At 37.7% G+C, this 15,923-nt stretch overlaps 2 protein-coding genes across 6 annotated transcripts; one reads left to right on the top strand and one right to left on the bottom strand.

Moving 5' to 3' along the window:
* Positions 1-508: 508 nt before the first annotated feature.
* Positions 509-5,257, bottom strand: LOC103984309 (AMSH-like ubiquitin thioesterase 2). Of its 5 annotated transcripts, none has more exons than XM_018825717.2 (12): positions 5,049-5,257; positions 4,873-4,943; positions 4,411-4,562; positions 4,157-4,333; positions 3,379-3,413; positions 3,002-3,281; positions 2,739-2,828; positions 2,511-2,573; positions 2,344-2,418; positions 1,974-2,036; positions 1,274-1,326; positions 509-906 (listed from the first exon to the last, which is right to left on the bottom strand). In XM_018825717.2, the coding sequence occupies exons 4-12, from the start codon at positions 4,280-4,282 to the stop codon at positions 723-725; spliced, it is 969 nt and encodes a 322-aa protein (XP_018681262.2). In that variant the 5' UTR covers positions 4,283-4,333; positions 4,411-4,562; positions 4,873-4,943; positions 5,049-5,257; the 3' UTR covers positions 509-722. The 5 variants fall into 5 exon arrangements, with proteins under 5 accessions (XP_018681262.2, XP_018681263.2, XP_064964414.1 ...); XM_018825718.2 differs by having other exon boundaries at positions 4,411-4,510; XM_065108342.1 differs by having other exon boundaries at positions 4,157-4,330; positions 4,409-4,486.
* A 919-nt stretch (positions 5,258-6,176) lies between these two features.
* LOC135612263 (T-complex protein 1 subunit gamma-like) lies at positions 6,177-14,134 on the top strand. Its single transcript, XM_065108341.1, has 14 exons — positions 6,177-6,395; positions 6,682-6,743; positions 8,177-8,249; positions 8,543-8,610; positions 8,827-8,896; positions 9,228-9,296; positions 9,394-9,465; positions 9,678-9,751; positions 11,742-12,019; positions 12,469-12,853; positions 12,927-13,052; positions 13,160-13,264; positions 13,505-13,579; positions 13,678-14,134. The coding sequence occupies exons 1-14, from the start codon at positions 6,371-6,373 to the stop codon at positions 13,867-13,869; spliced, it is 1,674 nt and encodes a 557-aa protein (XP_064964413.1). The 5' UTR covers positions 6,177-6,370; the 3' UTR covers positions 13,870-14,134.
* Positions 14,135-15,923: the final 1,789 nt, after the last annotated feature.

Raw genomic sequence — 15,923 nt, 5'->3', positions numbered from 1 at the left:
CAATATTATTCTTGAAAATTAAAATACTAAAAATAATTAATTACATTAGTAACATATAACCCGTAAATTTTATGATGTCCTAAGTGTTCAAATGTGAAATTGAGAATATTTTAAGTTATTATTGTTTTTATAAAAATATTATATGAGTAATATGTAACTCATAAATTTTATAATGTCAAGTGTTCTTAATTTTAAGTTATTATTACTGAGTGGCATTTCTATCGATCGACACGAGAAAAAACGAAATTAAATATCTTACTTTCATAAGTATAATGATCTCAATATAATTTTAAAAAATATTAAAACTAAAATATTAAAAATAATTAATTACATGAGTAATATGTAACTCGTAAATTTTAAGATGTCGTGTTCTTAATTACATCCTTGATATGTGAATTTAAGATTATTTTAAGTTATTATTGTTTTTATAAAAAATATCTAATAAAAAACCTGACATTAATTCAATATAATTAAATCACCTAATCCAGAATGATGATAAAACAATTAATGAAAGTAGATTCATCTAATTCAATGTATCATTATAATTCTCTTGTCACAATATATTATTCAGACATTTACATTTACAGACCTAAAAACAGACAGACTTGTTTATTTGCTAGTAAAATAATAAACGTGCAATCCAAATACAAAATCCAGACTGGCTTATATGTATGTACAATAAACACATTCAAAACCCTCACAGCAGCTGCAGATGATATCGGTCATGAAGAAGACCGGAGATCGATGATCTCAAACCTTAGATTTGGATTCTCATAAATGTTGGAGCAGCTCTCGTAGATTGGACTTCCATCAGAAGCAGAAGGGTGAGGGTGGAAGCCACTCTCTTTGCACTCTTTCAGAACATTAATGCCTCCGGGATTTGTTAACCGAAATATTCCACATGTGCTACAAGGGAAAACTCCAGTCAACACATTTAGAACTTGCATGTCAACTACAAAAGTCAAGCCCAGTAATCACACTACAAAAATAAACTAATGAATCCTGTTGTTTGCATGCAGTGTAAGAGCTCAAGACAACGCAAACAAGACCCTCATTGTGAGATGCTGATGCAATTAAGGATCATTTCCCTCCTACCATGGAAGAAGGTGTTCATCCTTACATAACAGGTCCAGGAAGCATCATGACATGTAGGCTCAAATGTAAGTCAGAATCATTTTCCAGATTTCATATATGACAACCATAGGATAAACAGAAACCATAAACATCATAATAAACATATAAGTTTTGACTTGTTACACGATGATACTAGTACCTTTTAGGATCGGTTGGAGCCATGACGATTGCAATTGCCTCTGGTAGCATGACCTAAAAGAAAATACCAACTTATTGTAACTGCAACGATCGATGGATGTGATCTATGCTTGATTGCATATTAACTTCGCATTGTGCTTCAACCATAAAAATCTGATGAATGATAGGTAGCTGAGGCATATGAATGTAAGGAACAGGGGTGCCACCTTATATGTCTACAATACGTTAACTACCAGAATTTATAAAAACACGTATTAGCATACAACCAGCGGAAAGATTTGGTAGGAAAATGCCCTATGGTATATACATCAAGTACACAAGCAAGTTTTCTGAAGAACGAGATAGAGGCACTTGATCATGCAAAATTACTTCTTGGTGGCTAACAATTTTATGCATCCTTCAGGCGACTACATAAGTACTTCAAGACACAGATAGGTATACATGTTGCTGCAGATCAGGATTAAGAATTTGATGCCAACATGCATGGGATGAAATATATTTAGGCATCTTCCCAAATGGAAAAGAGAAAAAGACAAAGAAACTGCTTTGTGCAGCAAAGAGGCACTGTCCAGCAACTGTTGTCATGTGCATGAAAAAAACACCATGTTGTTACAGCATGACAGCAAAATATGTAAAATGAACTTTATCATATCAAGAAATGTAGTTTTATCTAACTGAAACTAGAACAAGCACTTGAATACCTGGTAAGAGTACTGAGTGTGCAAATCGATTGACGACAGGAAGCAACTTTGAGACGGATGTGTCTGCAAAAAGAAATGTAGTCAAGGCTAATTAATGATATATCTAGAAAACATCAATATTACATTCAGCACAAGTAACAAGCATAAATAAGAAACAAGAATATTATTGATTGAAATCCATCATGATTAGGACAAAAAGGCTGAGCTTTCAACATAATTTCGTCAAAACAATAAGAACACGAAAAAACATGTTGATTGTCCTCTATATTCTCCTTGTTGATCAACATTGTTCTACTAATCTGTCATGTACAAAAAGGATGAATAGAACAATGGAAAATAATGTAACAAGTCAGTTATATAAGGTATTTACATGAATCCATCCTGCAGGATAAAGGGACATCTCATCCAGTATGGCATGAATCTCCTCCTCATTTATTGCTTGGCACTGCCATTTATTAGAACATATAATTGGTGAGAAAAGTGAATCAGTTTCCCAAAATTAAAAAATGAATCTACTGTAATCAATTACTAACATACTGAATTGGAAGTTGATTCCTGCTTTGGTATTATTAGGGTGGTTATGTAGAAAATGTGATTCTTCTGCATCCACAATGTTGAAATTAGTTAACTTTTTAGAGAAAGAAAGTCAGTTAACTAGACATAGAATCCTTCGTATTCCAAAAAAAACATATAGAAAAATTGTGGTGCCATTAATACCTAATAAATCTAAGAGCTATTAAGTAACCAATTGGGTTTCAGGCTTACAAGGAAAGCACCAAGAATGCCACAAGTCTCCAAGTCCTTGTTCGTGTTCTCTTTAGCAAGATCTAGAAATTCTTCCTTCAGCTTCACTGACTGCAAAGAGAACACATGAAGACTCTTCTTATCGAGTTTCAAAATAAATTATCTGTAGCATGAAAAGAGTACAAAATTTGACCAGCATACATTTTAAATTCTCAAAGCTACAAAACATGAGTCATTCAAATGCAGAAAGCAAAAATAGATACTAATTAAAGGTCAACACTTACTATATGAACATCTTGATTGGGATTTGATGTAGAAGAGTCTCCATATGAAGGTTCCAATCCATTGTTTGATTCAGGAACAACAACATGAGAAACCTGTCCAGAAAAGGATGCATCCTCCACCCAAGAAACAACAGGAGAAGGAAAGTAGTGCTTGACAACATGAACATCGTTGTTACAGTCTCTAGCTTTGTCACCGGATAATGGAAACACGATTTGCGAAGGTCTGTTGCTGGCATGTAGTGCAATTTCTGTCGCCAAATTGATATTATCTGTTCCACAACTGTTCTCCAAACTCAGTTTTGACAAGTATGTTTTGAATGTAATCCCCACATTAATGCAAAGGAAAAGAAAAGGTGTGAAAAGAATGGACATAATACCTTTGACCTGTTCTTCTTGAACAGCAACGCTCAACCTGATGATAATGTTTGTAGAATGAAATAGATAAAAACGGTCAGGCATTCAGCAAAGAAATTGAGACCAAAGCTGAATATTTAAATAAATAAAAACAAAAAACTGATATCCTCACAAGCACAGGAAATAGGATTTAAAAAATGCTGTAATTTTTTGAACCTGAAAACCATAGTCAGGATAAATGCAAGCTAGTAAACGGAAATTGAAGCAGGTAGAAATTCTGCTATACAATTCAGAGCAGCTTCCTTTCTGGCATAAATTTGATATGGCCATGTATTCTTAACTTCATAAAATTAACATTATTTTTGAATTTCCAGAATTAAATCCTCATGAAAGGATTCTAATGTCATATTAAGTTCTGCAAACTCATGGAAAATAGAATTAGTTTGTCCAAAAAAAAAAATCTGTGCTGCAAAAGTAATGTCTGTAATCAGTGTTTGTGCTCTGAAAACATGCTCCACAAGAAGAATTCTCTGCTCTATGTTAACCAAGAAATTTAATTGCCTTTGAAACCAAGAACTCATGTCCCATCTAATCATGAACTAAATAAAAGAACTGTGAGATATGCAACATGCATAATGACACTTAGAACTGTGAGATATGCAGCATGCGTAAGAGAAATGTAGCATGCCCATATTGTACAATTTGGCAATCCAATTCTGTTTTTCATCAATCATGTAAGAAGCAAAACAAATAGGCAAAGAAATTAAACAGAAATCATCAAACTTGCAGAAAAAATAATACCTTCCTCTCCTTGAAGCTAGAGAAGCTTAAAATCTTCTTGGTCCACCTTTGAGATGGTGATCTCAAACCATCTATGTTATGCTTAAATCTCCTCCCAAGCTGCTCACCACTCGCATCATTATTCATACTGGGTAATGGCTTCAATTTCTCAATCTCTTTAATCGAGTCTTGGGGGACCTGCAATGTGATACAGGCAATATAAGAAGAAAGGAACAAAGGTTTCAAACTTGCATCTATAAATAGCAGGAACATACCTTCCTAAGATGAAGTTCTTCCTTTGATGATTGCTTCAAGTAACTTTGACGTTGAGGAATCACCTCTGACACCAGTCTGCCAATCCAGTAAACTTCATCACTTTAAAAGATACAATTTTCACTTAGCAATGCGTCCTTCTAAAAGCAAAATGCTGAAAATTAAGAATTTTGGGCCATCAATTCAAGGTAGAGTGATAAGAGGTTTTTATTCAATGTCACCTAAACAAATCAAGCAAAAGTAGTGACAAAAACATCTCTCTCTGTAAGTCGCACAAAGCAAACTTACAAATTGCATATCTTTCTACGATTCAAATATCAAAAAAGAAAAAGACAATCAAACAAAGTTGAACCTTTTGCTTTGTTATCCGAAAATTATCTTGCAACCACCATCGCAAAGATCAGACTTGCATCATCTAATTGAAACAAAGCCCCAAAAATCAACCAAGTAAACAATTAACTCACCTGACGTAACGGCTGAGGGCAAGGTGAAGTCAATCCAATTTCCCTTCCTTCCTATGAACCTCAGCCTAGTTCTGAAGAAGAAACAAAATCCAAACGTTTTCTAATACCCTCTTCTTTAGCACAAAGAAAAGAAGGAAATGGAAAGGAAACCCCAAGAGAGGAGAAAAGAATCCAACCTGTCTCAGAAACTTGATCACGATGCTGAAGTAGAAGGATATGGGGAACCGATCGTCGACCTACCGCGCCATCGCGTCATACGGAGACCTCCTCCTTTCTCGATCGTCGCTGAGCTTCATACAAAAGCAAGGGAAAAGGAGGGGGAACAGAGGAAAGCGTACAGAAAGAGTGTATTGGGATGTGCGAGAGGCGGAAGAGGAGGAGGGGGGGGGGGGGGGGGGGGGGGGGGAGAAGGGAGACGTCAGCGACACCTGCAAAGCAGAAAAGGTCGGGCGAGATGAGATGGCGACGACGACGGGCGGCATCCCGCATCTTATCCCGTTGAGATAAGCTTGCAAACTCCGCGGCCAAAGAACAGGAAGACAACAGTGTCAGTGGAGGCCCGGGCCCACCCATGTGTTTTTTTGCAAAATAGTTATATTGGAAAATAAACTGATTCATTTTTAATATTATTTTTTGAACGAATTCTCAAAAAAAAAATATCTTATCTTCCATAAATTTGCACGTTGTATCCCAATTTTTAAAAAAAATTACGTAAAAAAAATAATTTTGCTCGTCTTATGGAACCACAGTTACCTTCTCATATCTCATGCGTCTCATTCTTATCATGCTTGCCCATAACCCTAATGTTACGAAAGCAACGATACAAAGGTATTAGTGAATCTTTGTTTGTAACTCTCACGAGAGGAAGGAAGAGATGTGAGGATTGCTATCACCTCTATATCTTCTTCTTCATCGCACAGGAGCAAGATGAGTTTGACATAACAAAGAGATAAAATTATCTTTTCACATAATAAAATATACTGTATGAAAAATTTCTATCAAAGATAATGGAATATTCATTAAAAAAAAATAGGAAACATAAATATAGATGATAAAGTTAAATTTGATAAAGAATTATGAAAGCAATTTAAATAATTATTTAGATATAAGTTTTAAAATCAGAAGTAATCAAATAACTATTGTTGATTATTAGAATTAAAATTATATATCAATTTGGCGAATGATTCTAATATATTTGATGGACTTTATTAAAAATAACAGGAGTATAAGGATGTATGTGTAAAACAAGCTCCATCGTCTTACATTATATTTATTATGTTAGGGGTCGATGTGGAAAAAGCGCAAGAGAGACAACCGAACGACAGAGATTTAGGGTTAGGGCGCGGGGGTTTTGGTTTCGAGAACTCTTCAAAAGCCGAAGGGTGCTCGTCGTCGAAACCTCGTTCTCCGCCCTTGCTGTTGTGGTCGTCGTCCTGTCCGCCGTCCGAACAGGAAGCAGAAGGGAGTCGGTCGATCCGCCGCGCCTTTATCCGCAGCCATGCACGCCCCGGTTCTCGTTCTCAGTAAGCTCCTCTGGCTCTCGTGATAACTCGTAGTTGGATGGATCTTGGGTGGCCTCCTCGGGTTCCGTTGTAGCGGTTGGTCTTTTGGTGTCTCGGAATCCTTGATATTGGCTGGGCATTTTCTTTGTTTTGGTTCTGTTCTCGAAGAGAAATTTTGATTCTTGATCGAACCCTTTTCCTTCCTTTAGTTTTTGAAGTTGTCGAATGCTTGCTTGTAGGACTCGTTGAGATTTATTCCCACTTCGGTAAGGTTCATCTAACAAGTTGATCTAATTATTCTGAGCAGAGGATTCTTTAAAACGGGAATCTGGAAGTAAGGTTCATCATGCCAACATCCAAGCTTCTAAGGTGAGAAAGACTTTTATTTTTTTAAATGTTTCTATGCTTGACGGTCTGTTGAATGTTTTGTTAACTTTGAATAGGGCCTCAAGATGATTAATTTGGAGCTAAGTGGATTTTGAAATGTGTTCTGTCATATACTATACTGTATTTCTTTGTTGATTTTGTCATCAAAAGAGTTGAACAACTCCTTCTGATTTCATGACTAATTTAGGTGGAGTGCCTGGTTGCAGGGGCATGTTTGCTGTCCTTGTGTTGTACAAATGCTTCATTTTCTTATTTCCGTGGTCTTTCTCCTTTTGATGTTACTAGATACTCATGTGATGTAATTTAAACTGTCACTTTCTTTATGCTGCAGTATTTCTCCTTTTTATGTTACCAGAAACTTGTGTGATGTAATTTAAACTTGTCTTTTGTTTATGCTGCCTAGATTTTTTTTTGTCTCTAATGATTGATATCTTATGATAATGTAAGTGATAAGTCAAGAAATTGGGGGTTGACATAGGACATTCTTTGAGGTTATGCATTAGCTTGTAAGATGTGCCATGCTTGAAGGATCTCTCTCCTTCTCACCCCCCATTTCTAATATTGGATACTTATTATCCAACTTACTGGTTCATTTCTGCTTCATGGAAAAAGAATGATGCCCTCCAGTTTGATCTACTAAATTGTACCAAGTCACAAGGATCTCCTTATGAAGTTAACGAGTTTCTATAATCTGTGAAATAGATAGGTCTTCCAGAAAGTGAGATATACAATGTCCACGATACAGTCTGATCGGCTAATATATCCTCTGACTGAGTCTATGTTAAGTTGAGTCTATGATAGATTATTGTTTTGCTTTTTTGATTTAAGATCCCTTTGCAGACTTTGTCACAATCATATTTTGTAGAAGGCAATCTTGATATAGTTTTGGGCTGGAGTTGTTTTAAAAACGACAGAAGCTGTAATGTCCCGATCATTTCGGGTTGGATCTGGAGTTTGCATGGTTGAGAGCTAGAGAGCTGAAGCAAGTACCTATGATGAGGTAGTTTGTTAAGGAATTGGCTAAATGCTGGATGCCATAATGCAGTGAGGTTTTGTGTGGTTTTTTGATGAACTTTACAAGATATTTTAAATGTCTGCCATATTCACATATTGCAATTTCAAGCAAATTGCAAGTGATTGGTTGTCTCATCATTGCTTGCTGTCTTTGTTACTGGGCATGACCGCTTCAGTTGTGAAAGATGTATGTGATTGGTTGTATTGTCATTGCTTGCTGTGCTTGTGATTGGGCATGATGACTGTTAACACTTAACAGGTTCACTTTTGGAAGATCTATGTTGCTAGTTATAACAGTTGAGAATGAACACCTCTTGATATTGTTGTTGGCATCATTTTTCCATTCTAAATTTGGACTTTGTTGCATCATTTTCCTTTTCCTAATTCCATTTTATTTTTAGGCTGTGGCTGACATAATCCGAACTACTTTGGGTCCTCGATCTATGCTTAAGATGCTACTTGATGCTGCAGGAGGTATGCATTATACGTTTTCAAAGATTACTTGGGACTTGTCGGCGATAACAAACAAATGTTGTCATGTTCATCACATATGCTTTTCTTAAAGTATGCATCCTCTGCTAATGTTATCCGCCATAATATCTCTGCTGTTCTTACTGGCAGTGGTCCAAGTGGTTCATCGTACTCTTAGCCTTGGTTTTAGTTGTCTTATACTGCATGTAACAGTGTATTATGCTATCCATCACTCTACATATGCGATTAAATTTTCTCACCTGACCTTTTTCTGTTCAAATGGTTGCTTTTGCTAGGAATTGTAGTTACTAATGATGGAAATGCTATACTACGTGAGCTGGATCTTGCTCACCCAGCTGCTAAGGTTTGTCATGCTGGTTGATTCCAGTTGCACTAAGTTGCTTGTGTATTGTTTATTAGTTTTAATTGACAGGTTAACCATAATGTCATGAATTTTAGAGATTCTTGTTTTACGCTGTTTTGTTTACTTAAGAGCTCTTGAAACAGGCTTTGTGACCTTAATCTGTGCATGGTTGGTTTAATACTATGCTTTTTGTTTTCTTTTTGTGTGATTTGGCAGTCAATGATTGAATTAAGCCGCACTCAGGATGAAGAAGTTGGAGATGGCACGACATCTGTCATTGTACTTGGTGTGTCCTGTGATTTGTTTTTTGATCTTCTAGTGAATTCATCACTTAATAAGGAACTTTCGTGATCATCTGGGTAACTATGTAATACATAGTCAAAATGAACAAAGGAAAACAATCTACTGGATTCTTTCTTGTGTACTTAGTTTGGGGTGCATCATCTTTGAACCATCACTTCTATCTTTGTAGATTATACTTGGGAAGCATGCTTTTATTATCTTTTTCTGGTTTCCTTGTTTGTTTCCTGAACTAATTTCAGTGCATGACTTTTGTTCTGAGAGTGAACATGAACATTTTATTACGGGAAATGCTAATTTTGTGTCAATTTTAAAAGCTGGCGAGATGCTCCATGTTGCTGCAACATTCATTGACAAGAACTACCATCCTACTGTTATATGTCGAGGTAATTGTGAAACCATTAAAAGGGAATGTGGTTTAATTTACATCATATGGTTTATGTAAAAGTTTGTATGTTTCTAAGCACTCATCTGCCGTTTCAGCATACAATAAAGCTCTTGAAGATTCTATCTCTGTTCTGGATATAATTGCAATGCCTATTGATGTGACTGACCGTAAGTTTTAATTTACTTTACTTGTATATTTCACTGATGTTTGGCAAGTTTTTTTTATGGTCATGACAATTGGTTGAATGCTACATTGTGTTGTTATGATTTTCATGTATTTCTTTTCTTTAACTCTTATGCATCTCCCTTCACTTCTTTATCTAATTCCTGTCTGAATGATGTCTGATTAGCTTTTTTTTATCCAATTGATTTTTTTGCAGGAGCCACAATGTTGAGCCTTGTCAAAAGTTGTATTGGTACGAAATTTACTGGGCAATTCGGGGACCTCATTGCTGTAAGTATTTATTTGTGCTGTATACAGTGTTCGTTTTAGAGGATAATGAACAATTTGCTGTAATCAACAATTTTTAAATGCAACCATTTGGAATCAACAGTTTGCTGTAAGGATTTTTAAATGGTATTATACATGATTTTGCCATGTTGTTGCTGTACTGCTACTATATAGAAGACATTGTTGATTACTCCACACCGAGAGCTTGTCATGTAGCATAAGGAATGATGATAAACATGTTAAGGTTATGCGATGCATTATTGCTTGTTTGATCAGTAGCCACATGCTGCTGAATTCACCATAATTTTCAATCAATCTCCATCTTTTACATGTCCATTATTTGATTAGTGGTGCTGCTGAACTTGTTTCTATTATCTTCTCATTGCTTCATTTTAGCCTTTTATGGGCAAAAGGCAATGTTAGCTAAAATGTTAGATGGTCAGCCTTTTTTGTTAAAAATCTGGATCATTCTCACATAGCCTCAAGAATCACTCGTGTATCTATATGACAATTTACTGTGCTAAGAAAAAAGTTCTAGAGGCAGGCTGAAGAGCAGGGACAAAAACAGAAAAGGCTAGGCAAATTCAAGGTCAGCGAAGCTAAGCATTACTCCATCAGTCCATCAGGACTATGACTCGCATATGTTGTGGCTCTGGGTTAAGCAATAAATCTGTGGAGTTCAGTTAGTTGTATGAGCCTCGTTAGATAAAAAGTGTTATCATATGACAATGATTCGAAGATCCTCGATCACCCATGAAAATTATTAAAAACTTCCACCTATGGCAATACACTCTCTTTTTACTCTTTGTTCCGAGGCCCTTACCACTGGTATCTTATTTAGATGAATCAATCTTCTTAAAAGCGTTGGGTGTTAAGCTCTTAAAATGCTCAAGGTGCTAGGCGCTCATCTAAGTGCCCGCCCAAGTGAAGCGAAATGCTCTAGAATATTAAAATATAAAATAATATATTATGATTGATAAATTTGATTATAAAATAAAATCTCGTCTAATATTTCTTATGGAAGCTAATTTAAATTCTATCATATATTAGAGGGATTTGTTGGTGCAAGGTCAACCAAATTAAATTTTATCAAATTGGTAATTTGCTGATATTGTTATACCTAGTGAAATTATAAAAATGATAATATAAGATAAAATCAAGTTGCTTGTTGGGTCTAAGTTTGCAACTTCCTACAGACGACGACATCGATGACGGAGGAAGCTTCGAATGTGCTCATCGACTGTAGAGGAAGCTTCGGACCTATCCCTCGACAGTGAAGGATGCCTCAGACGACAACGTCAAGGGTCGAAATTATGGATGGTGGCGTCAAGGGTGAAGGAAGCTTCGGACCTGTTCGTTGGCGACGAAGGGAACTGTGTACAAAGGTAACGATGGTGGACCAGAGTTGTGTCAAGCAGTGAGAGTCTAGGGTTTCATTGGGTCGAGGGGTTGGGGTTTACTATTAGGTTTAGTTGGTTCGATTGAACCAACTAAGTTACTATTTAATTGAAATAGAGTTCACATTCTGGTTCGATTCGTCGGCATTCAATCAGGCACTTGCTTGAGGCGCTTGGTGCTTGGGCTCAGTCAAGTGCTCAAGCAACGCTTCAATGAAGCGTGTTGCCTCAGACGTTGTGCGAGGCACTCAAGCCTTGCAGGTGAGCGCTGGGGCGTCTATTAAAAACATAATTATATTGTTGTTTATTGTAGTAGCTACTATATCACACACCATGTTTTGACAGTAGAGCAATTTCATTTTATATCTGAACTATTAAGGTATATTTTAATGAAAAGATTTTAATAATCATATTCATGCTTAAATTTATATTTATCATCTTATTCTTGTCATAGAAAATGAAGTAAATTCTTTCATATACTAGTGAAACATGAGAAGGCTATATTCAAGTGTCGGCAAGGCTGCATAGCCTAAGGTACGTGTTATCAGTTTGCTTTTGCTCCTGATAATTCTAACTCTTGATATTGTTGTTTTCAGGATCTTGCCATTGAGGCTACAACAACAGTTGGTGTGGACCTTGGTCAAGGTTTACGTGAGGTTGATATTAAAAAGTACATAAAAATTGAGAAGATTCCTGGAGGGCAGCTGGAGGATTCCAAGGTCCTCAAGGGAGTAATGATTAACAAAGATGTTGTTGCCCCTGGAAAAATGAGGAGGAGGATATTGTTCCCACGAATTATTCTACTTGATTGCCCCCTTGAGTATAAGAAAGGAGAAAATCAGACTAATGCTGAGTTGGTAAAAGAAGAAGACTGGTAAGAACTTGATTGGTATTTTAGCATGCCTGCCATCAGCAAACATGTTGCACATGCCTGACTATGATAATTGAGAAGTGCCTATTACAAGAATGCTTTTGTCAGTTCAAGCCTACTCATCTGTGAGATAAGCAAAAAGTATTTGGATGTCATGTTTTCTTTAGTAGATTATTCTGGATGGCATGTAATTCTGTTAATGGTGGTTTTTGAGGCAAGTAACGGCTTTTTAATAGCACATTTAGTAAGGTGCTGTGCATACATACAAGTGGCCAGGCAGCTTAGGCATGATAAAATTTGATTTAATTTTGGATATCAAGTATAACATTTTTATTAGTGAAATTAAAGTTTCATAAGCTCTTATGTATCGATTGTCTCATTCATCAAAATTTAGCATTCTACTTGACATAAGCTTACCGAAGAGTGCATAACATATTTGCCTCCATTGCCAGGGAAATTCTGCTGAAGCTGGAAGAGGAATACATACAGAACATGTGCATGCAGATATTGAAGTTCAAACCTGACTTGGTCATTACAGAAAAAGGGCTCAGTGACCTTGCATGCCATTATCTCAGCAAGGCTGGAGTCAGTGCTATCCGGAGATTGAGAAAGACCGACAATAACAGGATCGCAAAGGCTTGTGGAGCTGTTGTTGTCAATAGGCCAGAGGAATTGCAAGAATCTGATGTTGGAACTGGAGCTGGGCTTTTTGAGGTAAAGAAGTTTGGTGACGAGTTCTTTGCATTTATTGTGGATTGCAAAGATCCAAAAGCCTGTAGTGTCCTTTTGAGAGGTGCCAGTAAGGATCTTTTGAATGAGGTTGAAAGGAACTTGCAGGTATCACCTTCATGCTAATAGATGTTCATTTAATTATGTATGTAATGTGCCATAACTAAGTCTGCATCCACAGGATGCTATGTCAGTAGCACGGAACATCTTGAAAAACCCAAAACTTCTTCCTGGTGGTGGTGCAACAGAATTAACAGTATCTGCAGCTTTAAAGCAGAAGAGTTCATCGAGCGAAGGGATAGAAAAGGTGATAGTTAGATCTCCATTTACCACTCCATTTCATTCTTATGCAACAAGTAAATTATACACCAAACACTGATGCGTTTTTTTTTTCTTGGGTGGTGGTCATATTAGTGGCCTTATGAAGCTGCTGCTGTAGCTTTTGAGGCTATCCCACGAACCTTAGCACAGAATTGTGGAGTGAATGTCATTCGGACAATGACTGCCCTCCAAGGAAAGGTAAACTCTGGCTCTCTCTCTCTTAACTTCTTTTGTGATCTTATTTAGAGTTACTTTGTCTGGTAAGTTCTGGTCCTCATTTTGATTTGCTTTGGACGTGATTTGACAGCTTTGCCTATCTATGCACATGTCTCTATTAAGGAACCACGACCTTGATTTTCTTGACAATGCTTGTTGTTTTCGATGATCATGGATCAACTGGACTACGGGATCACCTCATTTGCTTACTTTGTGCTGCAGCACGCTGATGTTGGAAATGAATGGACTGGCATTGATGGAAATACTGGTGATATCGTCGATATGAAGGAGCGGAAGGTACGGTGCTGATGACTCCCTCCGTTCCCTTGATCTCTCTCTTTCTGCCTCTCTCCTTGCTCACTCCCCGACTCTGTAATTTTCCTTGTGTTCTTCAGATATGGGACTCGTACAATGTTAAGGCCCAAACTTTCAAGACAGCCATGGAGGCTGCTTGCATGCTTTTGAGGATTGATGACATAGTGAGCGGGATCAAGAAGAAGCAAGCTCCAGGGGCTGGCCCAACTCCATCAAAGCCCAAGGTAGAGGAGGAAGGAGATGCAGACAATGAGCAGATACTTCCAGAATAGAGGTTTGTTTGGGAGGAGGGCGCTTATTTTTGTTGCCGCTGCTGTTTGTCGTCTACGAGAACCGTTGAAACGGGTCTGGGGGAACATGTTTTGTTGATGCGGCTACAGTTGCCATGAATCATCTCGAGTCTTTAGGATGTTGACGTTCGTTCGGTATTTTGACTGACTTTTTGGTTTGGTGGAGATACTCGGTTCATGTCACGTTGGCTATTATAGGACTTTCGAACTAATAAAACATGAGCATGTAATGGGTTTGTAGGGCTAACCCACACTCTGCCCTGTGAGTGGTGTGGATCGACGCCCCTTGTGAGATCTTCAAGTAATCAAATGATGGAAGCCATAAGTTTTATGTGAAAAGAATTTCTAGCACGACAAATTAGTTTCATTATATTTTGTCCCTTCTGACGGCCAAAAGCCATGTAGGTGAGAACTAATATCTCCTCAATCATCATCATCAAAAAGGCAACTTAAAGTTAGTAAGCGAGACATAATCTTAATTACTTGATGTTGATCACAAGCATTTAGTCAAAGTTAGAAAATACTTGAAAGCTTCTGCTTTCCTATCTGAATTATTTCCGAAAGCGTACCGGCAAAAATGTCAAATGGGGGCGCCTACAACAAAAATTTCTACACCCAAGAAATCGGAACCGCGTGTGATGCATAGGCACAGCGAGTTCGTACCACCACGTATCACAAGACAGCAAGATGAAGCGCTTGCGTGGACTACGCTACGTACACGACACGTGGATCGAGTCAAGCGGCGAGGGCTCGTGAACGCTGCTCCGACTCGAGCACCGTATTCACACGCGCCGACCCCTTCATCGGTGGCGGCAAATATGAAGCGCCGTTTCGGCGCGTTGACCGTAGCGATGGACGGACGCTCGGCGTCTTCTTCTTCCTCCCCGTCGATATGTGACTGCCGTCTCTTCCTCCACCACATCCATGTCGTCCCCTGACTCATCTCGCCTCATGGAGAACTCCACCGCTTGCTCTTCCGCCAAAAAAAAGCATGAAATAGATGAGGAGGAAATGTGAAGAGAGTAATAAGGTATTTCACGTGTTTCAAAGCCGAGACGTGCTGGATCGATGTTGATTGAGCTTCATTTGAATGATGACCACATTGTGGCATGGTTCCATTTGAATTCCTCTCTGTACACGCATGAGCAACATTGTTTATCACTGAGCAAATAAGTTTGTCCACCCCAAGTAGTCAAACTTAGACTCTTTCGATGCTGAAGATTAGTGGCATCCAAGAAACTTTACATGATTTTTTAGGTTTTGGAGTTCCAAAATCTTTGTTGGAATGAATAAAAAAACTGGAATATGAGAGGAGAAAACCAGAAGAAACTTTCTCTCTCTACAAGTCATTACTTTACTAATGTAATTAACTAAGAGACTAAAACAAGGGTACACACCACCGTCCTTGCAAAAAAATGTTCTGATAAGATAGAGAAATGGCCAATCTATGGATCATCTTGTCGCTAAGACGGTTGAGAGAGAGAGAGAGAGAGAGAGAGAGAGACTTAACTCTGCGTGTATACTCCCACCATGTTCTTCCAATAAAATGTTTTCCTTTTAAGACTCCGTTATTCTTCACATGCAGGCTTTCAGTGCTCGGTCAGAACAATTTGTCTGGTGATAGGCAATGCCAGAAAACCTAAATCATTCACCATGACGGTATGATGAACCCATGACGGTGTCGTTCTATAGATAAGTCATAGAAGACAACCTCCAATGGGAGGAGACTTGGTGATCATCAAGTATATTATTGAACATATCACCCTCAAATGGGTTTGGCTTCATCCAAAACCACTCTAAGAATCACGAGGGTCACTGGAATTCTCTATTGCATATCGTATTTTTCCCTCAATAATGATTGTTGTCTTTGTCATTCAGCAGTGTTGAAATGACAGTAACGTATTGGGAGAAAGACGACTCCATACAAACATGTATGCATGTATGGAACTGTCAGCTTTGGTTCTCTTTGGTTGGAGAGTGCATGTGTTGGAAGGAGAGAAGATATGACGCCTTCAGCCATACAACACCAACGCAAC

This window comes from Musa acuminata, chromosome BXJ2-5 (assembly GCF_036884655.1).
Source record: "Musa acuminata AAA Group cultivar baxijiao chromosome BXJ2-5, Cavendish_Baxijiao_AAA, whole genome shotgun sequence".
NCBI classification, from domain to species: domain Eukaryota; kingdom Viridiplantae; phylum Streptophyta; class Magnoliopsida; order Zingiberales; family Musaceae; genus Musa; species Musa acuminata.
Note: the sequence above shows the minus strand (reverse complement) of the source record. Positions and strands in the feature narration are given on the sequence as shown.

Coding starts and splice junctions, on each gene's coding strand:
- LOC103984309 (XM_018825717.2), bottom strand. CDS start 4,282: ATGAATAATGATGCGAGTGGTGAGCAGCTTGGGAGGAGATTTAAGCAT. Junction 3,282..3,378: donor TCAAGAAGAACAGGTCAAAG/GTATTATGTCCA, acceptor TTTGGAGAACAG/TTGTGGAACAGATAATATCA. Junction 2,574..2,738: donor GCATTCTTGGTGCTTTCCTT/GTAAGCCTGAAA, acceptor TTGTGGATGCAG/AAGAATCACATTTTCTACAT.
- LOC135612263 (XM_065108341.1), top strand. CDS start 6,371: ATGCACGCCCCGGTTCTCGTTCTCA. Junction 6,744..8,176: donor CCAACATCCAAGCTTCTAAG/GTGAGAAAGACT, acceptor TTTTATTTTTAG/GCTGTGGCTGACATAATCCG. Junction 8,897..9,227: donor GACATCTGTCATTGTACTTG/GTGTGTCCTGTG, acceptor CAATTTTAAAAG/CTGGCGAGATGCTCCATGTT.